The sequence below is a fragment of the Zophobas morio genome, unplaced genomic scaffold (genome assembly GCF_036711695.1).
Source record: "Zophobas morio isolate AGI-343-1 ecotype UQ-CSIRO unplaced genomic scaffold, CSIRO_AGI_Zmor_V1 ptg000016l, whole genome shotgun sequence".
NCBI classification, from domain to species: Eukaryota; Metazoa; Arthropoda; class Insecta; order Coleoptera; family Tenebrionidae; genus Zophobas; species Zophobas morio.
In genome coordinates, this window is record NW_026972121.1 from 7,736,903 (window position 1) to 7,759,963 (window position 23,061).

A 23,061-nucleotide genomic window follows, 5' to 3' on the forward strand; every position below is an offset into this window, starting at 1 on the left:
CGGTGAACACGAACTATTAATAGAAATAATAAGTGGAAATGAAGCCATAGAAAAACAATAAATGACACATTCAACACGTGTCTTACTCAAGGAAGAATACCACAAGGAATATCAAGATTAAGATTCTTTAGCAACAAAAAAATTAGGATCGTAACAATGGACACAAGACATCACTATATTCTAATCTTGCCATACTCTATTGTACTGTATTATGTGGTATTGCATTATTGGAACATATTGTGAACATTTATTTTAGTCTAAAGTAACACAATCACGGCGTTCGAAACTGTCTTTTTTATGTGTTAATTGTTTTTGTTTTGTTTTTGTTAAATTTTATGGATTCGGAACTTTAAAAACCTGTTTATTTCGAACCAGATTTATTAACCAAGTTTTTGAGATGAATAGCTAATACTGGATTTCTATTCTTGAATACGCTCGAAGATGACTGCAGAATCGATGCCTCAGATACAGATAAGTTCAGATCAATTTCGAGAAATTACAACCACAGTTTACTTAAGAACAAATTCGCAGATGTTAAGACAATTAATTAAAAACATAACATAGTTCAAACTGACCGCGGCCGCACTCCTCCGCTTCCCTTCCCATCGTTAGTCGAGTGGAGCACGTATCGAGTATATATACCGCAACGTGCCGCCACCCATTCAGTTTATCCTCTGCTTGCACGATAAAATTTTCCAGGATGTACAAAATTTTACCTTTCATCCCCGACGTTGAATGTGCTTTGCCGAATTTACCAGTGGAGCTTTGGGCCATCATCTTGAGGTAAATAATATTTTTATTTTTATTGTAATTTTTTACTAATATTTTGTTTGTTTCAGGTGTTTGGACCCTACTTCACTTCTAACTGCTGTCAGCTCCAACGACCTGTGGAAACACATCGCCCAGGGAGATCCTGTTTTGAGGAAGACCATCAAGGACCACAGGGTGTTGGATAAACGAAGACGCCGAGAGGAGATGCTTAATCCAGGGCTCTTGATTTCCGTAACCACAAGTGGATCCGGAGGAGTGTTTGGACCCAACACTACCAAAATTGTTCGAAGACAGGTTTCAGCACCAGTTACCACCGTGGAAAAAAGGAAACGTCGTCGAAACAAAGACGCTGGACCTCTTCGCAAAAAAAATAATGCAAAAAGTGAAAATAATGAGATGTTCATAAAACCATTGTAAATATTTTCAGTATTTTTATTTTATTTAAAGTAAGAATATTTTTGTTACTAGCAGCAAGGAAAAGGACAAACATTAAGTCAAAATACTACATAGATGTATATATAAATTTAAAATGGCGTCATTTAATAATCAGGGGTTATAATTTATTGTTGTATCTTTTCAGTTTCAAATTCAAACAATGCTCTATTGGAAGAAAATCAACTTCTTCGAGAAAAAAACTGCAAACTTTTAGAAAGTGAATTACTAAAATTAAATAACAGAAAATTAAAAGAAGAAATTCAAATGCTTTGGGATCATCGGACCTGAAAATATGAAGCTGAGAATGAGTATAATTGTGTTAGAGATCTAGTAAATTCAACCAACGTAACAGACAGAGTAACCTATGGAATGCAAACAAAAAAAGAGAAAAAAAAAATTGCATCCGCTTGGAAAGAAGAATGGTACTATAGAAGCAATACTTATATGTAGATTAAATATACAATATGGGGCACTACAGTGTATTCATAGTGAAGATCTAAAGGTTGGAATATAAAACTGAATTCGTGGCTGAAAAAAAAATGCGGGTTATTTGCAAACTAAACGGAGGGCAAGCAGTAGTACAAATGGATAATACCGCTTGCTAGATAAGCGCCTACTTGAGGACGTTTCTCGTTGATCAGATGTTATCAGCCTCACTTAGTTCTTGTAATTTTCTTATTATATATTAACTGAAAATATTTTCGTCTTATATCTAGTACTTAAGTAGTAAATACATTTTTACTCTGAATTGTTATTAAATCTATATCAATTTAAGCTTGGGAGTGCATATGTTTTTTGTCCTATGTTAACCCAAACATCCTGCCAAAATTAGACATGTGCACTTAATTTTAAAAATTTGTCGTTGAATTGTGACCGTCAACAGAATGCTGTATTCTGAAAGTAAAAAGATGCTCTTATTTAATGTTTAGTAGTTTTTTATGCGTCTGTTATATTTTTAGGAATATTTATTGCATTTATAATTGTAACATCCTCTATATGTGAAAAATGTGTTGTATGAAAAAAAAAAAGAAGTCCTAGACTGTTTCGGGGAAATTTCCCGGTGTCCCGGTGGCACCATCCTAAACTGTTCAATTGTTATACTTAGCTACTCAGTTGACATATTAACCATTTTAATTAAATATTTAAAATTATCTGGCATTACTAAGAAGTGGCAAATATGCAACTCTTGTAATATCACTGGTCATTGGATGTACAATACATTTATGAACGTCTTGTACACCTTAGTATGTGGAATTTCCACAAGCATCACGTCCTGCCTGGATTTTCTTAACCAGTTTACTTAAAAAAAAAGAAAAAAACCAACAATACAAACAATAGATGAATTAGTGGTGAACAAACAACAACTTGAACAAGGTAAGTTAAAATTCTTAATTTTATATATGTGGGTATTTTCATGCTACAATTTTTTTCTGATGTTATATCATATCCAACGTAACGAATACCAGGTTTTAAAAATATTGCAACATTAATACTTCAAACGTAATTTTTGGGAAAGTATTAAATTACCAATTTAAAAAAAATATTTGTACCTATTTATTATGCATTTCAAAAATACTAGATATTAATACTGTTTGAGTATTAGTAATGTTTCTTCAGATAATACAAATACACATTAAATGTCACAGTGATGACGGAAAAAAGACGAAATCAAATAAAAAAAAACGTAGTACGTCAGTCATTTGTGTGGTATTCCCTAGTACGTTACATTTTGATCTCGTAACATATGTATTATTTTAATTCGAGTTATACGTGAAAAAGTTTAGTTGGTATTAAGTATTTCTGAACGGATGAGTCTGTTCCACAAAAATTTTAGAAAGTAAATCCTTAGCGTTTAACCATCTACATGATATTTCTAATATACTTACAAAATTTGTCCAATTATTTCCGAGATCACGCGTTTAATAAAAATCGACACCCCCACAGCCCCTATGGAGAACTAATCAATTCGTTAACTTTTTTTTCCCAATGTCTAGCATAAATACTCCACATGCAGGCGTATGTTATTTTATAAAATTGATTTTCATAACATTTACAAATATAAATTTTTGTTGTTTGTGGGGACGATTAGCAAAATATTGGTTAGTGCTTTACCATCTACACGATATTTCTAATATACATACTCCTATATAACAACAATAGTTTTATAATATATTACAATAGATTATCTGTCTAATGAAAATTTGGACATACGACAGACAGATACACAGACGGAAATGCGAGACCTATTTTCTCGTAGTCTAGGGTTCATGAACCGTCAAGAAAACATAACAACAGCCAGCCGCCAGATGGACTCGATTATAATACTTTCGTGGATTTTAAGAAAAAGTTTCTAGCTGGTGTAGGGCGTTAAAAACTCAAGGCGAATTCATAAACCACAAGAACATGAACATGTTACAAAAAAGTTTTGAGGCGACGTCATCAAATTAGTGGTGTGAGAGATTTGTAAAATTTTGGTTGTTGTTTTACCGTCTACACTATATTCCTAACAATCGATCTAATAGTTTCCGAAATTATCTGTCTAATAAAAATCGACGCAGACAAACGGATTGTAAGACCTATTTTTTCCAATGAACCGTATTATCACATTTCCTTAGCTTACACTCGGGAAGTTACAAAGTTAAAATCGCAAGTGTTAAAAACACGAAATTTACAAATATACACAGATTGATAACAATATTCTTCATAAGGTCTATGGTATCCAGGAGCCTTTATTGACATGTAATCTCTTGGCATATCATGCACCAAAAATGTAATAAAATATTCCAATATCCTTGTCGTTGGTAGAAAATAATCATCTATTCGGTAATATGTGCGTGATGAAAGAACGTAAGACTTGAGAACCACAATTCGTAAATGCTGTGGGGATAAAGACCAACGAAAATTAACTCAGGCAGTCCCTACATTTTTTAGATTTGCGAACAGAATTTTAAATTAATTTTTTTCACCGTTTTTGTTTCTTCTATCATAAGTAAAAATTATGTAGTACAAATTATCTGATATTTTTTTAATATTAGGTATTGTTTAGCGAAGATTTTTATCTGATTAACAACTGTTAACATACGCATGTTCTGGAAATTCCAGACGTATTTTATTATCATCGTGAATATCGTAGCACTTCAGCTAAAACGTGCGTAAACATCTGGGTAAATAGTTGAAGTAGTGTTACGTTTTACGGGAATTTTAAAGTGGTGTGGATCAAAACTCAAAGGTTATTAATATTTATTGATAACACAGTAACTATTAAGTATTACATACTTAAATGTTCAAATTGCTATAGTAAATGTCATCTAGGTAACATAGATCCAAAATGTGCAAACTAAAAGTTAAAAATTAACTAAATTTCATATAGAAATCTAAATAATGCAGTCGAGAACGGTTTCGGCGTTCCAGACCACACAGAAATCGTATGACAGTATTACGGAAAACGTAAGTATTGGATGGTGTCGTAATTTCAAAAAAATGTAGAAAAATATGTATTACATCTTTGATTACCTACAGTTGCCCAAATGTGGTATCAAAGGTCGCGGATTAAATTAAAACAACTTTATCAGATTTTTAGAAACTCCACTAAATCCCTGATTATGTCACTTTTTTGTGTTGACAAAAAACAATTAAGAAACTTTTTTTTTTCGCTTTTTCAAACTGCGAATGTATATATTTTAGAGTAAACTTAAATGTGTTTATACTATTGGTTGGAGCCGCAAGTAAATAAGCAAGGCATGACTTTTTTTTCAGAGTAACAGTCAAGATGCTATCCAAATATTCAAATTCGATGAAGACACCGAAAAAATTATATTTTACGAAGATCGGCTGCAGTTACTGAAACGTGATGAAAAAAGGACCCGGTGGGTGAGGTGGCTTGGCATCTGCCCACTACACCTTGGGTCGTGGGTTCGATTCCCGCTCTGTCTCTGGGTGTTTTTGTATGTCCCCTTTTCCTGTAATTGGGCCTCTCGGCCTGTTGGAAAAGTAATTATTAAAAAAAAAAAAAAAAAAATCAAAGATTGTAAAGTTTGCGTCATTTCAATCAATGGAAGCTACAGAACAGGCAAATCTTTCCTCCTCAATTTTTTTTTGCATTACCTTAGAAACAAGGTAAGATATTCTATGGTTAATACGCCACAAGATCTAATTCTCCGCATTGTTTGAGTGATGCGACAAACAAAAAATAATGTGTGGATTTTTCAACACGCAGTGACTTCAACTTGTATTTTTCTTAGTGCGAAAATGTAAAAGAATGGATGGACGTAGATGACACACTGACTCCTGGATTTTTATGGAAAAGTACTGTGAACAGAGTTACAGATGGTATTTTTATATGTCCAGAGATTTTTTTAACGAAAACAAAAAAAGGCGAACAAGTACAACCATTTATTTTAAATAAAACAAAAAACTAAAGGTTTGCTGTTTTAGATTGCTATAATTTTGATGGACACTCAAGGAACGTCCGACAACAGAGCCTCTGACACTGAGTGCTCTAAAATTTTTGCCCTCAGTGCATTAATTAGCTCGGTCCAAATTTACAACCTCCAGAAGAAACTTAATTCAGATGACCTGAAAATGTTACAAGTAAAGTTTTTGCTTTTATCAAAGCGAATTTATTTATTGTTTTTTTTTTAGTTATTTACGGGATATGGCGCAATGTTTAGCGAAAGCGGGCACAAACCTTTCCAAGATTTGCTCATTTTGATTCGAGATTGGATACATCCTGATGAATTCGATTTCGGTTTTGAAGGTGGCAAAGAATTATTAAATTCAGCATTTAAAAATCACAAAAAATCCAACCTGAGCGAAATACAACAAATTATTCAAGGAAACTTCCAGAATATTCGATGTTTTTTGATGCCAAATCCTAAAGAGAAAGTCGAGACGAAGGCATTTTAACGGTAATTCTGAATTTTGGAAGTGGTAGAAATTATTTTCTGAACCGATTTCTTAGATATGGGAGAAGAATTTCGTGATTGTGTGAAAACCTTCGTTGATCATCTTTTAAGACCAGAAAATTTGGTACCAAAAAAGATAGATGGTCATTTCGTCAAGGTCAAGGATTTAGTTACATTTATTAGTACCTATTGCAAGCATATTAATACCGAAACACAGCTATCGGTTGACACAATTTGCATGGTGCACTCTTGAATTCAGTGATTTCGTAGTAGTCACTTTGTATTTTCAGGCATATGCTGAGATTTTCCTTCAACGTCGTATGGATCGAACGGTAGAAGAATACAAGAAGTTTTTACGGAGTTGTGAAAATAAAACGCAAATTGATGCTGAGAAAAGTAAAATTTTGAAAGACCTTGGAATGGCAAGGGAGATGAAGTTGGCTACAAAAGAATTGCAAGAAAGTTTTAAACAAAAATTGACAGAGGTAGCTACTTTTATAATTTAACACATAACTGATTTCTTGTGAGTTGTTATACAAATTTATATCTGTTGCGAAAATTTCTTTTTAGTTGCTTGATGCAGTATGTAATGATTTTCTTACACTTTTAAACCAAGAAGATGACCTAAGAAAGGAATATATCCAATATATAAAAGATTGTAGAACTCTAAAGAGCGCGGAGGAAATGAAGATGACAATTTTGGTGAAATTTCAGAAAAGAACTGGAAACTTGAACTGCGACGAGGAGTTACGAAAAAAATCGAAGCAGCGGTTAACAGGAGTAAGTTTTTTTACTATAAATACTAGAGAAAAAGGAATATGTATCAAATAAAAAGCCACGGAACGTATAAATGTAGATAATAAAACTTGATTTTAGCTGATTGATAAGATGTATAAGAATGTTCATACACTTTTCGACCTCATGAGTCAGTTAATAGAGGAATACACCGAAAGCGTTAAAGAATGCAGAACTTTAGAGCAAGCTCAAACACAGATAAAGAATATTTTGGAGAAATTTAAAAAAGAAAGCGAGAACGTGAATTGTAATGAGGATTTTCGAGATAATTTTAAGGCACGGTTAAATGCAGTAAGTTTTTCAATATAAAGAATTATATAATTTAATCTGAAAATTGAAAGGAATATGTGTCAAACGGAAACGCATGCGGAATGTATAATTTTTCACAATAAATAAATTTGACTACTCTGGATCGTAATAAAACTTATTTTTAGCTGCTTGATAAAGTGCATGGAACACTTAATTAAAAGCAAATTGAGTATGTCAAACATAAGACAATACAGAACAGAACATATAATCTTTCGCAACAAATAATTTTGACACCTACCTGTCTAAAAGTAATTATAACAAACTCCTTTTTAGCCGCTCCATCAGATGTGTGAAAATTTTTACACGCTTTTCATAAACGTAAAGAAACTAGAGCAGGAATACAACAACTCCATATCTAACTGCAATACTTTACAACATGCCGAAGAAGCAAAGAACGAAATTTTGGATAAATTTGAAAAAAATGTTAATGCGAATTCGGATTGTGAAGAGGAATTGCGAGATATATTTAAGCAGCGTCTAACAGATGTAAGATGTTTCTTATTAATATAGGTAATGTTGTAATTAAATAACTGCAATTTTAGAATTGTGAACAAATATACAAAAATAATGAAGCTGATATTAACAAGAGAGAACTAGTGGATTCTGCCTTAACTGCTGCAAAATTTGTCGGCGGTGCTATGGTGGCTGCTTCTCACACCTGCCCACCGCTAGCTGCCGCGGGAAGTGGTCTAGTTGCTCTAGCTACATTAACTGCGTCGATAATAAAAAAAAAGCGAGAACAATAGTCGTATTAAATATGTTCTTGCTATTATTATAACTAACCTGTTTATCTTAGTGAATGTTGTCTGTCACACATAATATACACATGAAAAATGCATATGGGACTTCAGTTTTTCTGAACGATAAGCAGAAATCTAGCTATTCAATGTGTCGTTGAACTTGACTTTTACACAGGTGGAGATCTTCCTATGTTTATAAGGGAAAAAAACCAAAAATGTCAGCGATAACTGATACTTTCACATTCATACTGCTACTTTTTCAAATAAGAGAGCAAAAACATTTTGAGTCAGAGTTGGCACGTAACTAATTTGGTAAAATAAAAATTGGTTTGTTGCCTTACTATTATACTGTTTTATCATTTAAAAAAATGTGGATTTTTATTTCTCAAGCATAAGCTAAGGAAATATTATAATCGAGTCCATCGGAAGACTGGCTATTTTCATGTTTTCTCGACATTTCGTGGCCCACAGGGTATGAAAATATAGATCTTCCGTTTCCGTCTGCCTACCGTCTCTGGATTTTTATTAAACAGATAATCTTCGAAACTAGTAGATCGATTGCTATCACATTTTATATATATAAACTAGCTTGCCGCTGACAGTAGTCCCTATTTAAACAGCTGTACGCTTCTTTTGGAAAGATCGCAAACGCCGCTTTCGAGGTTGTGTTGAAGTCCACCATCCCGCAACTTTCGATGGACCGCTTCCAGGCTTTTCTTTATTCCAGCGCCGCTGTCACCGATGATGGGTCACCGCACCGTACATACTAAAAAACCTATAGGCATCGAACCGGTACCAGTAAAACAGTAGGGCTTTGTAGCTGCTCACACGTGCAACCAATAGACCCATCGTAAACGGTGTTTGATTTTACCCCAAAACCATTGGAAAATAATTGGAAGCATACGATATTCTCCCCCCGTTCTTATTCCAACCTTCTAGCTCTTACTTAATATTGTGAACATTTTAGATTTATTCGGTATAATTTTAAGAAGACGTCATCAACTTTTTTGGGAAGAATTAGACGAATAAATTTTGATTAATGATTTACTATGGTTTCGATAAGCTTAAATAGTTTGCAAGATTTCAGAGCATTAGGTTTTGCAGTTTCAAAGTTCAATTGCAAATAGAGGAGTATTTTATTTTATAAAATTTAAATACCATTTATTCGGCAAAATTTTCAGATATTCGTCTGTCTGTCTGTCTGATACCAGCACTTTGAAATCGTTGTAAAATTCTTCCGATGCCTCAGCAGGTCTTTTCTGAATAGAAAATCATTAAGAATTTTCTTCAGTTTTCTTTTATCACAGGAGGAAGTTGATAGGTTTTCGTCTTTGGTCACAAGAATTTTTGAGACAGTTGTACGGCTCACCTATAAAAATATTTTGAAAACAAACATCTACGAGGTCTTTGTAACAGAAAATATCTTATTTGTTCCGGTCTTACGTTACGCCGATCGTAACGGAACTACTTAGAATAACATTACCCGACCACTAATTTTATTTGCTGTGAAATTACTTTAATTACATTCATGTGTTTAAAATTTTACTTGATTAAAAAAAGAAAAACACTTCAGTCAGTCATGGTGGTCAAGAAAATATAATACAGGCATTTGAGACGCGAGGGAAGTTCTATTTAAATAACTCTTATCCATATTGTTTATTATGTTTGTTCATAGACAAAACTGTCCTTTAGTGCGCCTAGTCATTTATTATTACAGATAATGATTCCAAAGAAGGTGTTTCTGCTCCTACTCGTCATTCCAAATGCCACACTTTTACAAAGAAGTTGCGACAGTAGCGTAAGTGTCAAATTGAGCCACCTGTACAAAAATAAGTGCATTTCTATCCTAGACATACCTACAACAGAGATATGTAAAATCTTATATCTTTTACATATCTCTGACCTACAATAGTTTATCTAATTGCAGACGCCCAATGCTGAACTTGAAATTTTGACAGAACTTCGTAACACCGTAAATAAACTAAACGAACGCATTCATTATTTGGAAAATACTTTAGAAAAAAAAATAAGTGAGGTCGAATCAAAAATAGAAAATAACAGTAAAACAGATGCTGGAAATATAAAACCGCTGCAAACAGAACACCAAAAAATGGGTGAAGGGGTTTGCTTTTTCGAGAATCCACTTAAGGAAAGCAATAGTAATTTCACCACAAAAATCCACGGATGTAAAAATTTACCAAGGAACTGCAAAGAAGTTCAAGATAGAGGTTACAATGTATCTGCAATTTATCGCATTCAGCCCAGAGTATCAAATAATTCTTTCTTGGTTTGGTGCAATATGTCGACACGAGGTGGTGGATGGGTTTCAGTTTTAAACAGGGTCGACGGATCCCAAAGCTTCAGTTTCAACTGGAGTGACTACAAAACCGGGTTTGGATCTCTTTCGGGAGAACATTGGTTGGGTTTGGATTACTTGCACGAGTTAACGAGTAAGTTTTTTTTTGCACTGTCTATATATTTGAACATTTCTTCGTTGATGTAGATAGCCAACGTAATGAACTGCTAATTGAACTGGTTCATTGGGACTTGAAGAACGTATTCGCTTTTTACGATGATTTTAACATCGGAAACGAAACTGTGAAGTATATTTTAAATAGTTTGGGTAACTATGTTGGTAATGCTGGAGACTCATTTAAACATCACGTTGGTATTAAATTCAGTACGCCCGATCAAGATGAGAATGTCCACGATGAATCATGTGCAGCTCATTTTCGTAAGTTTTTCTTTAGTTGCTTTCAGAAATAAATGTACAACATTTTATAGAAACTGGTTGGTGGTTTACGAATTGTTACAAAGCTCTTTTGACTGGAGATTATGTTATTAAACCCAAACCTGGTGACAATTATCAAGTGTACAAGTCTGGAATAATGTGGTATGATGCACATCGTTATAACTACAATCTCAAGAAAGCAAATATGCTTATTCGACCATTCGATTGATTATAAATTAGATTTCAGTCAAAAACTTAATATTTGATTTATACGTCAATAGAAACATGAATACTAAATGTATGTTGTTTTCATTTTCTTACAAATTCTTACACAACTGTAAAATTTTTCTTGTCGACCGTCAAACTCCAAAGCTGTCGTAAATGTTTAGATAATTCAAAAATGTCTAACCAAGTAGATTTTATTTCGCCTAGCCAAGGTATATAATAAAAGTAGTAATTTTCCCTGTTCTAAATACTGATTCGTGTTGTTACGCGTAAAGATTAATATATATAACACAGACTTGAACACATTTAATAAATACAGGATTTCTATAAATGATTGTAGAGTCAAAGTAGGTCATATATAGGTGCCGCCTCTCAGTTTTAAGGCTTACTAAAATACGCAAACCGGTCTGGCTTCGCACTGGCAGCATCAAGTATGTATATAAAGTTCGGATTATTTGTCTGACGTAATGAAATTGTATATGTGTATTATTTACATAACATAGTTCAATATTACCTGAAAAATATTGCAAACACTGTTTGTTCAATCTTATGTACTGAAATAAGTAAATTAACTTCTAAAATTCATTCACACAAAAGTGCGTAGTTACTAAAATGTATTTCCAAAACATATTTTTAATAGATCTATCTAATAATAAGGCACGATAGACAACACTATGAAAGAAAACAAATATAAAACCTGTGATACAAAATAATGAGCACTGTACTCCCTTTATACATATTGTTACGACATAAACCCATACGCCGCTGCGGTACGACGTCTATGGATTTTCTAGTATGTGCGGCGATGAGGGATGACTCATCGTCGGTGACGGCGGGCGGACGCCGTTCGCCAAAGAAAAGTCTGGAAGCACGTGACATTAGTACAAGTTCTAAAACAAGATGACTTTCCCAGAAGAATACAATTTTGCAATTTTATGCCAATTTTATATCAACTAGAATTTTTTATTCATAGTTTTGTTCAGCGATGAAGCAAAATTTGGCAATTACGGGGTTGTTAATCGGCACAACTGTCACTATTACTCCCAAAATAACCCACACTGGATCAGAGCAGCTCATTTTCAAAATGTTTATTCCATAAATGTGTGAGCTGGTATTATTGCAGATTACGTAATACTTAACGACAATTTTTTGTAAAATGGTTTTCTGGAGTTATTAGAAAATGTTCCGCTCAACCTCCGACAAGAGCTGTGGTTTCAACAGGACGGGGCACCACCTCATTATCACAGAGTCGTTGGGGACTATCTTGATGAGACGTTTGCAAATAAGTGGATTGGCAGAGGCAGTGTGAATGCATGCCTCCCTTGTAGTTCCGACTTGATACCTTTAGGTTTCTTCCTCTGGGGGGTTGTAAAAGAACAAGTTTACCAAAGTCCTATTCGTAATTGTGAAGATTTAAATATAATAACTCTAATATAACTCTTGGAACACTTGCCCGCGTTCGGTTGTCTTGCTTAAATCGCATCGAAATGTGTGTTGCACAGGAAAGAAGACATTCTGAACAGTACTTACGTATGTCTTTATTTTGGAATCTAGCAATAACTGATAGATGTATGTTGTGTTGCATTAAAAATTACTCACTCTGTATGTGTGTACTGAAACATTAAATTATATGTCTACTATTTTAATTTTGTGCTTGAAGTATGGATTTTACATTCTAGTTTGCTTTGTCACTTATTAATTTACCCTGATGTACAAAAAAAGTACTTATGCTTTAAAGACATTTCTGCTTTAGTGATTTATTGAAACAACGTGATTACATTCAGTACGCTATGTTAACTACTGCCTTGCTTCTGCAACCCGTAATACTTGTATGTTTTATCACTACATCTCCTTTTTTTCAATAAAAACATAAATTCTTAACATTACAAAAACTACTTATCCTACTTCTTACTATTTACAAATTCAACTTAACAACAGGCTTTACAATACGTCCATAGCGTGTTATTTTCGGTTGATTGACGTCACAATTTGGTCTGTTTACATTTTGATTATTATCAGAGGTTGATTTGCAAGAACTTTTCGTTTGTTTCACTTGTTCCTCATCCTCCTTACAATTTTTGGCATTTTTAAAATTATAATGATTGTTAAAGTTCAAATCTACAGTGTTGCGTCTTAAAGTCTTATTAGTATTTAAATCTTTGATTATTACTGAACGCGGTGTATGCCATGGATTTACGATTTTTGCTGGTTTCCATATTTTTACTTCCCGAGCGTAAGCAAAGGAAGTATTGTAATCGAGTCCGTCGGCCGAATCTCTACTTTTACGTTTTCTCGATCTTTCATGACCCCTAGAAGACGAAGAAATAGGTCTCCCATTTCCGTCTGTCTGTCCGTCTGTCCGTCCGTCTGTCCGTCCGTCTGTCCGTCCGTCTGTCCGTCCGTCTGTCCGTCCGTCTGTCCGTCTGCCGTCCCGGATTTTTATTAGACAGATAATCTCCGAAAGTACTGGACCGATTGTTGTGAAATTTTGTACTTATATTAAGAATATGATGTAGATGGTAAAACGCTAACCAAAATTTGTCTAATCATCCCCACCACTAATGCGATGACGTCACTTCAAAATTGTACATAGTAAATGGGTTTTCAATTGTATAAAATAACATAGTCCTACACATGTAGTTTACAACTCCGAATCGACTTTTCACCCGAAACGTCCAGATTTTTGGAAAAAAAATCAAAATTATAAAACAACATTTTGAAATTTAATTTTCAATCTGCTAACCAGAATGCTTTGAAATGTTGCAGATGTTTTAAGGCTATAAAGAGCATCATAAATCTTTAGTCAAAAAATATTTGCTTATCCCCTCCAAAAACTTGATGACGTCAGCTCAAAAGTTTGTGGAATAAATCATATCTAAAATGTACAAAATATGATGAGTCTGTACTTGTGATCTATCACTCCATTCATATTTTTTGGATTTGCATATACAGGGTGACTCAAAAAAATTAATGAAAGCGTAAATTTATTTTACTGATTTACTCAGAAACTACAAAACCGAATGCTTTGAAATCTTGCAGATGTTTTAAGGTTATAAAGAGCATAATAAATGTTTAGTCAAAATATATTTGCTTATCCCCTCCAAAAAATTGATGACGTCAGCTCGAAAGTTTGCCGAATAAATCCTTCTAAACTGTAAAAATATGATGAGTCTGTACTTGTAATTTATCACTCCATTCATATTTTTTGGATTTGCATATACAGGGTGATTCAAAAAAATTAATGAATGCGTAAATATATTTTATTGATTTAATCAGGAACTACAAAACCGAATGCTCTGAAATCTTGCAGATGTTTTAAGGTCATAAAGAGCATAATAAATGTTTAGTCAAAATATATTTGCTTATCCCCTCCAAAAACTTGATGACGTCAGCTCGAAAGTGTGCCGAATAAATCATATCTAAAATGTACAAAATATGATCAGTCTGTACTTGTGTTCTATCACTCCCTTCATATTTTTTGGATTTGCATATACAAGGTGATTCAATAAAATTAATGAAAGCGTAAATTTATTTTACTGATTTACTCAGGAACTACAAAACAGAATGCTTTGAAATCTTGAAGATGTTTTAAGGTTATAAAGAGCATAATAAATGTTTAGTCAAAATACATTTGTTTATCCCCTCCAAAAAATTGATGACGTCAGCTCAAAAGTTTGCCGAATAAATCCTATCTAAACTGTACAAAATATGATGAGTCTGTACTTGTAATTTATCACTCCATTCATATTTTTTGGATTTGCATATACAGGGTGACTCAAAAAAATTAAGGAATGCGTAAATTTATTTTTTTGATTTAATCATGAACTGCAAAACCGAATGCTTTGAAATCTTGCAGATGTTTTAAGGTTATAAAGAGCATAACAAATGTTTAGTCAAAATACATTTGCTTATCCCCTCCAAAAAATTGATGACGTCAGCTCGAAAGTTTGCCGAATAAATCCTATCTAAACTGTACAAAATATGATGAGTCTGTACTTGTGATTTATCACTCCATTGATTTTTTTTTGGATTTGCATATACAGGGTGACTCAAAAAAATTAATGAATGCGTAAATTTATTTTTTTGATTTAATCATGAACTGCAAAACCGAATGCTTTGAAATCTTGCAGATGTTTTAAGGTTATAAAGAGCATAATAAATGTTTAGTCAAAATACATTTACTTATCCCCTCCAAAAAATTGATGACGTCAGCTCGAAAGTTTGCCGAATAAATCCTATCTAAACTGTACAAAATATGATGAGTCTGTACTTGTGATTTATCACTCCATTGATTTTTTTTTGGATTTGCATATACAGGGTGACTCAAAAAAATTAATGAATGCGTAAATTTATTTTATTGATTTACTCAGGAACTACAAAACCGAATTCTTTGAAATCCACTGCGAAAAAAAAACATAATAGGCATGCAGTCGTCACGTTTCCGACAGCGAGGGATGTACTGTCTAAACTCTTTAGACCAATTTTTTTATCATTATCCCTATACATAATAATTTTTTTATTTAGATCATAATTTCTTTCTTTGGTATTTTTGTCATGATTTATTTTTGGTTTAAGTTTGTGATTTTCAAGCATGTTATGAAAGTTTTCGACAATTTGTGGTTGTAACATTGTTTTCAACATAGGTAATTTAGTTTTCATTTTTCTGCTGTACAATAACATTGCTGGTGTGATTCCTGTATTGAAAAGGGGTGAATTTCTGTAATCGAGTAAGATACTTTCAATATCTGTCCCTGTTTCGTTAGATTTCGTTAAATTTTTTTTACAAATGCCAACATATCGTTCACTCAAACCATTACTACGAGGATATCTCGGACTGCTTGTAGTTATTGAAAAATTCCAATTGGCAGCAAAATTGTGCATTTCGAACGAATTGAATGGCATATTATCAGCAATTAATTTATCAGGTATTCCATGTGTCGCAAAAATTTCTTTGAGTGCTTTAATAACAGAGTCTGAATTTTTGTTTGGTAGTCATTTCAATTCTACCCAATGTGAATAATAGTCCGCTAAAACTAAATAATTTTTTCCAGCATATTCCAGAATATCAGAACCTACTATTTCAAACGGAAGTGGAGGAATTTCGTGAATTATCATTGGTTCATGGTCATTTTTAGGTCTATATTTTTGACAAGTTTGGCATTTCCCAATTAGTTCTTCAATTTTTGAATCCATATTAATGAAATAAAATAATGATTTTGCTCTCCACTTGGTTTTGTAAATACCTAAGTGTGATTCCTGGACTTTGTTAAAGTTTCTAGGTTTTTTGGAATCATTATTTTATTTTGTATGTAGACTATTCCATCATTTACAAAAATGTCATGTCGCATTTTATAATAAAATTTTACATGTTCATTAACTTTTGATTTATCTTGTGACCAACCATTGATACATAATGATATTAATTCTTGTAAGATTTCATCTTTATTCGTTTCGTATTTTATTTTTTCGATTATTTTGTCGCTCACATTAACTATATGAATTACTTGATTCAATTCTATGTCAGTTTCAATATTTTCAGCTGTTGAACATGCTCGACTTATCGCGTCTGCAATTAACATGTTTGTACCCGGAGTGTACACTAATTCGAAATCATACATTGATAACTTGAAACGAATTCTTTGAAGTCGACTAGATGGAATGTGATTTATTTCTTTATTCATTATACCAATTAAAGGTTTATGATCCGTTTGAATTTTAATTTTTTGGCCATAAATGAAATAATGAAAACGTTGACATGCAAATAATATCGCTAAAAATTCTTTTTCTATTTGTGCATATTTGATGTCATTGTCTGACAAACTTTTTGATGCAAAGCTAATAGGTTTTTTATCCTACAACCAATGCCATTTTTGCTACTGTCAGTTTGTATTACAATTTCTTTATTTCGATCAAAATTATTTAGTGACGGCGCATCACTTATCAATTTTTTAATGTTATTTAAGCATTGAGTATTACCATCTAACCATACAAATTGTGAATCTTTTTTGAGTAACTGTCTTAATGAGATGGATTTCTGAGTTAAATTTGGGATAAAATCGCGCAAATAGTTAATTAAACCCAACAGTCGTTGCAAGTCTTTTTTATCACGTGGTGTATCATATTGCATTATTGCTTTGATTCATTCTGGATCAATTTCGACAGTACCATTATGAAAAATGTGCCCTAAATATTTAATTGATTTTTGTTTATATTGGAATTTCTTTAAATTGAATTTAATATTCATTGCTTTTGCCCTTTCTAGAACTTTAATTAGCGTTTGATCATGCTGTTCTTCAGTTTCTGCAAAAATCAATATATCATCAATATCTCTAACAGAGCTGTTCAGTACTTCAAGTAAAAGTACTTGAAGTAATACTTCAAGTACTTTAAGTATTTCAAGTACTTTACTTGAAGTACTTTTATGTTTAGGTACTTGGTACTTGGTACTTGAAGTATTTCTAAAATGTACTTGAGTTTAGTACTTGATTTTGCCAAGTACTTTACTCCAAGTACTTCACTCAGTATTTTAAATACTCTTGAATTACTTGAAGTATGAAAGTGGAAATTTCAAATACTTTAGTCTCTATTTTACGAAGTTTTCACATCTCAAAATAGGGTCTGTTAAATACTTGAAGTTATTAATTCAATTATTTGATTAGATGTATTTTTATAGTAAAATCGTGTTTGTTTCCTGTGAGGTTATATTTTGATCTGTGATTGTGGATATCTTATCCACAATATGACGTACATTTCATAGGTACTTGCATAATGCCGATAGATAGGTAGGTAAGAAAATTAATGTCATAAATATGTCATTTGAGAGTGGATGTAAAATTTTCAGCGATGTAAAGTTGTGAATATATGAATTTTGTCTTTTTTGTATTTTGGTCTGGAACTTAACTTTGCGGGTAGTTTTTCAGTACCTTCCCGGTACCCCAAAGGGAATCGGGTTTGTTGACGTACCTGCTAAAGTGCAAGGTCGGATTTGGAAATATTTGAGAAATGATTCAGTACTCGTTCAAAAAGATATTTATTCTTTCATTAGTTTCTTAACCCCGCCGTGTATTTGTCAGTAAGAAGCCTGGTCAGGGCGGAGAACTCGGCAGGGGATTATCCCTTTTATTATAATAGCAATAGCTGATGGCAGGTACAGACTTTCATATTTGCCTCTCCCTCCTAGAATTTAAACACAATTTTATGTTAAATATTTTGCAGTTTAATTTTCTTTATCATGTTAGACACTCGTTTTTTACCAAATTTTCTTTTTTTGTTTATACATGGTTCAGCCATATAAACTTAGTTTGTTATTACTACTTATATTTTCTCACATTACAGTTTCAAATAATCTGTTAAATTGTGTGAATTATTTGAACACCAACAATTTAAAAAGACGTAATGCAGAAAAACAATGATTTTAAAAGTCACACTAATTAGTGTCATTTATCTTTCCTGTGCGGATTTTATTTATTACCGTACAACAACTTTACGTTTTGCATTGCATCGCTTATTACATAAACCCAATATTGTTCAAAATGAAATATGTTTTGTGAAACTCGGCTCGTAGTACCAATGTTTTTTGTAATCCAGTTGATACGACCGTGATTGTATGGTTTTGATGAGTACCGAATTGTACTTTGATATTGCTCGAAGGACCTTTGTTTTGTTGTGTGCGAAATAATAGACAGCGTTCGGTTTCGATGTTTAAATACAGGACGGTTACAGAAGTACTGAATTTACATTTGTATTTACAATATCAGGTAAAGATACCCAAAAGGGTCAGTGGCCCCTTCCGTAATTGGAACAAAACACATATTCACATTATAAAAAAAATACAAAGTTAATGAAATTTGCGATTAGTTAGTATAATTGCCTAGATAAATACACCCCTACGAAATATTTTAACAATAATAAATTTAGTACATATTTACCTGAATTTTCGCAAAAGCCGTTGTTAGGCATTCCCTGAAGTCATTGTAGTTATCAGTTACTAATGTCATCTTCTTTGGGTTTTCAGGTAAAAATAAAAAATAAGCCAATCGAAAATGTAAAGGAAAATTTTGAAAGTATTGTGGCATTAGAGGAACAAAATTTTGTATAAATGGACGGAACAGCATTACGAACCTATTATTTGTGATTTGTCAGTGTAAAGTTGCACACTTAGTTAGACAAACATTGTAGTGATTAGTGTTTACTATTTAGTCACTCTAGTATTTAGGTTAATTTAATAATTTTTAGAATAGTAAATACGTAAGTGGTAGATAGATATATTCAGGAATATGGGGCATTCATTCCAAGAAAATTCTCAGCATTTTTGGTAACCGCAAAAGTAAAAAACGACTAATTACTTTGATCACCTTGATATTTTTCAAGAGTTATAGTTTTCGCTGAAAATGGACTCTCGTTTTAGGCATTTTATTTTTTATTTAAAAAATTCATACATTTTTTTTGAAAATGCAACATAGTGACTTAAACATTTTTATGTCACGAGCATGTATATGTATCGCACTGCTCTTAAAATTTTTTTCTGAAAAATTTCACTTTCAGAAATCCGGCCCTGTGCACTTTCACAGTGGGTAATGATTAAGGGTGCTGTAAACTGCCCACAAACTTAAACACGAAACCGGTTCATAAAATTCATATATTTTTAACACAACTTTATTAAAAAATCAGAACGTTTTGGTGGTGAACCAAAATTCAAAATATAAAAAAAAGTCAACAGAAGCCTGAGAAAATACCATACAGCGCCGATGTTTTTGTTATAAATTAATAGTAAGCATACATAGACAACGCCGTCATGTATTTTATTTTAAATTTTAAATTAGAAATAGACGTTAATTTTGTCGAAGGCATTGTGTCAACAGAAAGATGTAAAAGTATTTCAAAAGAATATTGTTTATAAATAACATAGTATTATTAATAAGTGAGCTACCATTCTGCATTTAAGTTGATGCTTATGCAATTTTTTATGTGGCGAAGTATGTATTATTGTATACTTAAATTCTGAGTATTAAAAAATTCAGTTCTAAAATATATTAAGCTTTTTTAAAAAAACAGGAAAAGTTATCTAATTCTACAGTATTTCAAATAATTAGAAAGTACTTGAAGCATTTTCAGTACTTCAAGTATTTGTAAGTACTTGAAGTATGCCTCCAGTACTTCAAGTACTCGTAAGTACTTGAAGTAATGTACTTGGCTTGTACTTCAAGTACATCTGAAAAGTACTTGATACTTGAAATACTCTTGCTGAAAGTAAGTACTTGGTACTTTACTTGAACACTATTTCAAGTAGTACTTTGTACTTGGTACTTCAAGTACTTTTTTTGAGTACTTTGAACAGCTCTGATCTCTAATAATATCTCCGAAAGTTTGAGAATTGAATTTCTGAAAGACTTGGGCAGATATTTTCAAACCAAATGGTAGTCTTTTAAACGCATAACTACCAAACATTGTTGAAAAAACACAGTATTGAATACAACTTTCATCAAGCCTAATCTGCCAAAATCTCTCCTTTAGATCCAAACAACTAAAAAATTTGGCTTTACCAAGTTTAGATTTTAGATCAGACAATGTAGGTATTTCAAAATGCTCGTCTTTAATACTTTCATTTATATATTTGGGATCTAAACACAGTCTCAACGTTTTATCTGGTTTTTCTACAACAGTGAGTCTACTAGCCCATGCCGTCGGTTGCTCATATTTTGTAATAATATCCAATTTATACAATCTGTCTAATTCATTTTTAACTTTATCCTGCAATTTTATAGGAATTCTGTAAGGTGGCAAAGATACAGGATTTGCGTCGTTTTTTAGTTCGATTTTATATTTATTTGGAAAACAAACTACACCTTTGAAATTTTCAATTAAATTTTCTTTACCATTGTCCTTTTCTATTTTATCAACTTTCATATTGATTAAGTTTAATTTTAAACATGAACTTAGTCCCAAGATCGGTGTAAAATTAGCTTTGGTGACAATAAATTTTTCAACGGAATTCATTGTATCAGTCTTAACATTTAGATCAACATGTCCAAAATGTTTTATTGTTGAATCTCCATACGCTTCTAATTTGAGATTACTACTCGTTAATTTTAATTTTTTTTTGTACGTAGTTTTTTGTATATTTTCAAAGACATTGTATGGTATTAAATTAACATCTGAACCAGTATCTAATTTAAAATTTACATTTACATTTTCAACTTTCAGAAATTTGCTGCATGAGATTGAATTTACCCTGAATTTCCTAATATTATTACAATAATACGTATTATCGTCGTCATCAATGTTGGAAACTTCAATTGAATTTGAAATATTATGAGCTGGCGTTTTACACATTTTTGAAAAATGATTAAATTTGAGACATTTCTGACACTGCTTGCCTTTTGCTGGACATTGTTGTCTCTCGTGTCTTCTCCCACAGCGTTGACAATTTCCTGGGCTGTTTCCATTGTTTCTTTCGTATCTCTCCTTCCTCTTGTCGTGGAACTTTCCATCTGTATTTTTCGGTCTCTCATAGGAGGAGGAAGAAGGGGTTTCTCTCCATTTTTGTTGAACAAACCTTCCATTTTTCTGTTGGTTCTCCTGTTTCTTTCCAGCTACCAGGTTGACTTCTTTTCCATGGATTTCTTGGGTTTGTCTTCTTACCAGTTCAGCAATTCGAAATTTTTCAATGGCGTGTCGATGGTGTCCGTGTCAGCAGCATCCAATACTATTTTGTCCCTCAAGAGTTCATCGGCATTCTTGAAGTCACATGCTTGCACCAAAGTTTTGCAATCAGTTAAAAAGGTATCAAAGGGCTCGCCTTCTCGTTGTTTGCGATTGCAACTTTGTATATTAATTGCAATTGGAATGATTTGATTGGGCGCGAAAATTTTCTCTATCTTAGGGCATAGACTGCGTTTTGGCGACTATTCCTGGAAGGAGGTGTGACTATGTGAGGCCTTGAAAATTATGTTAATTGATATTAACTCAAATGTTCGGACTTTTGGTTCCCATGATAACGAAGGGTAGGCTCGCTATGGAAAATTACTATGTACCACAAGCGGGCTATTTTAAGGGTTTAATTTCCGGTTCACCATAAATGTATATATTTTGTCACAGAGTTCAGAATGGTTTTTATCTTTTAGCAACGTTTATATCATAATTTATTGCTTTATGGTACAAACAAGTCGTCAAAAGTACTTTGTGCATTCATTCCTTTTAATTCAATATTTATTCTACAGTTGACAAAATTTCTTATCAGTAAGAGAAGGTGTGTATTTACTCTCAATATATGTAACTTCTCTGTATTCGAACAGCAACGGAGATGAGCAGTTCAAAGTTTGGTAAGAGTTTTTATGTGTACTTTTTGCACTATTTCCTATATTTGAATTTATCTTCGAGATTACTATTGGCGAGATTACAATGGAGAAATACCCGATGACGCCGTACCTGCCGGGTATGACAAAAATCTAGAACGAACTTACGTTGGACAATTATTGGTTTTAAATCATGGACTCTTAACAACAAGAATCTACAAAGGAATAAAATCGGTAACAGCTTCCAAACAAGGAATACATACATCGTGTGAAGCCGTAAAGGTACGATATATCTAGAATATTTCTTAAATAATAATTAATGTTCATTCTACAAAATTTTGGAGCAGATTCTCTGTAGCCAGCATCTAGAGAAATTTGTATGGTTACCTGCAAAAGCATGTACACTCCATACGGATATTATTGGTAAACATTTGGTAGTAGGAGGTTACGAAAATGGTAAACTTTTAAATATTGGAAGAGGTTCGTACCAAGAAGAAGTAATAGTGGGCAAAGTTTGCAGTTACAATATTGGAAATGCATCATTATATTTTCCTTACAAAAATCAGGAATTAAATATGGATTCTTACGAAATTTTAGTTTTTGATAACGATGCAGTCGGTGATTTCGATGTTAGATAAGTTTTTAATATAAAATTACATAAATATAGAAAAGTAAAGAAGTTGTAAATCTGACAGGTATAAGTTTTTTTTATTGCACTACCACCCATTGTCTCAGCAAAGATAGAGGAAATGAAAATTCATCAAAACTAGAAACATTGGAGGTAGAATGACAGGAGGGAGCATGACTCATTCTACCAAGATATCCCGGCAAAAGATCTCCACGGAAGAGCCGCTTAT

At 32.7% G+C, this 23,061-nt stretch overlaps 4 protein-coding genes across 4 annotated transcripts in view; all 4 read left to right on the plus strand.

Annotated features, from left to right (window-relative positions):
* Nucleotides 1-10,914, plus strand: part of LOC135129709 (angiopoietin-related protein 1-like) — a 105,562-nt gene extending 94,648 nt beyond the window's left edge. Inside the window, exons 2-5 of the mRNA XM_064056955.1 lie at nt 9,672-9,752; nt 9,882-10,404; nt 10,458-10,688; nt 10,739-10,914. Coding sequence (XP_063913025.1) covers nt 9,675-9,752; nt 9,882-10,404; nt 10,458-10,688; nt 10,739-10,914 — 1,008 coding nt within the window. The 5' untranslated portion in view covers nt 9,672-9,674. The remainder of the gene's footprint in view (nt 1-9,671; nt 9,753-9,881; nt 10,405-10,457; nt 10,689-10,738) is intronic.
* LOC135129431 (atlastin-like) lies at nt 4,571-6,111 on the plus strand. Its single transcript, XM_064056583.1, has 6 exons — nt 4,571-4,653; nt 4,963-5,059; nt 5,222-5,322; nt 5,448-5,588; nt 5,641-5,796; nt 5,848-6,111. The coding sequence occupies exons 1-6, from the start codon at nt 4,588-4,590 to the stop codon at nt 6,109-6,111; spliced, it is 825 nt and encodes a 274-aa protein (XP_063912653.1). The 5' UTR covers nt 4,571-4,587.
* LOC135129379 (uncharacterized) lies at nt 6,169-8,052 on the plus strand. The gene is made up of 6 exons (XM_064056530.1): nt 6,169-6,351; nt 6,401-6,595; nt 6,681-6,890; nt 6,987-7,196; nt 7,488-7,700; nt 7,757-8,052. The coding sequence occupies exons 1-6, from the start codon at nt 6,169-6,171 to the stop codon at nt 7,958-7,960; spliced, it is 1,215 nt and encodes a 404-aa protein (XP_063912600.1). The 3' UTR covers nt 7,961-8,052.
* An 11,204-nt stretch (nt 10,915-22,118) lies between the features above and the next one.
* LOC135129710 (uncharacterized) lies at nt 22,119-22,896 on the plus strand. The gene is made up of 3 exons (XM_064056956.1): nt 22,119-22,231; nt 22,290-22,486; nt 22,552-22,896. Exons 1-3 carry the CDS (start codon nt 22,213-22,215, stop codon nt 22,840-22,842), a joined length of 507 nt encoding a protein of 168 aa, XP_063913026.1. The 5' UTR covers nt 22,119-22,212; the 3' UTR covers nt 22,843-22,896.
* Nucleotides 22,897-23,061: the final 165 nt, after the last annotated feature.

Bases quoted from the DNA above. Each gene is read 5' to 3' on its own strand.
- LOC135129710 (XM_064056956.1), top strand. The intron at 22,487-22,551 runs GTACGATATATC...ATTTTGGAGCAG, and splicing joins CATCGTGTGAAGCCGTAAAG to ATTCTCTGTAGCCAGCATCT.
- LOC135129431 (XM_064056583.1), top strand. From the start codon at position 4,588: ATGCAGTCGAGAACGGTTTCGGCGTTCCAGACCACACAGAAATCGTAT. The intron at 4,654-4,962 runs GTAAGTATTGGA...CTTTTTTTTCAG, and splicing joins ATGACAGTATTACGGAAAAC to AGTAACAGTCAAGATGCTAT. The intron at 5,589-5,640 runs GTACAACCATTT...TTGCTGTTTTAG, and splicing joins AAACAAAAAAAGGCGAACAA to ATTGCTATAATTTTGATGGA.
- LOC135129379 (XM_064056530.1), top strand. From the start codon at position 6,169: ATGGGAGAAGAATTTCGTGATTGTGTGAAAACCTTCGTTGATCATCTT. The intron at 6,891-6,986 runs GTAAGTTTTTTT...ACTTGATTTTAG, and splicing joins CGAAGCAGCGGTTAACAGGA to CTGATTGATAAGATGTATAA. The intron at 7,197-7,487 runs GTAAGTTTTTCA...ACTCCTTTTTAG, and splicing joins TTAAGGCACGGTTAAATGCA to CCGCTCCATCAGATGTGTGA.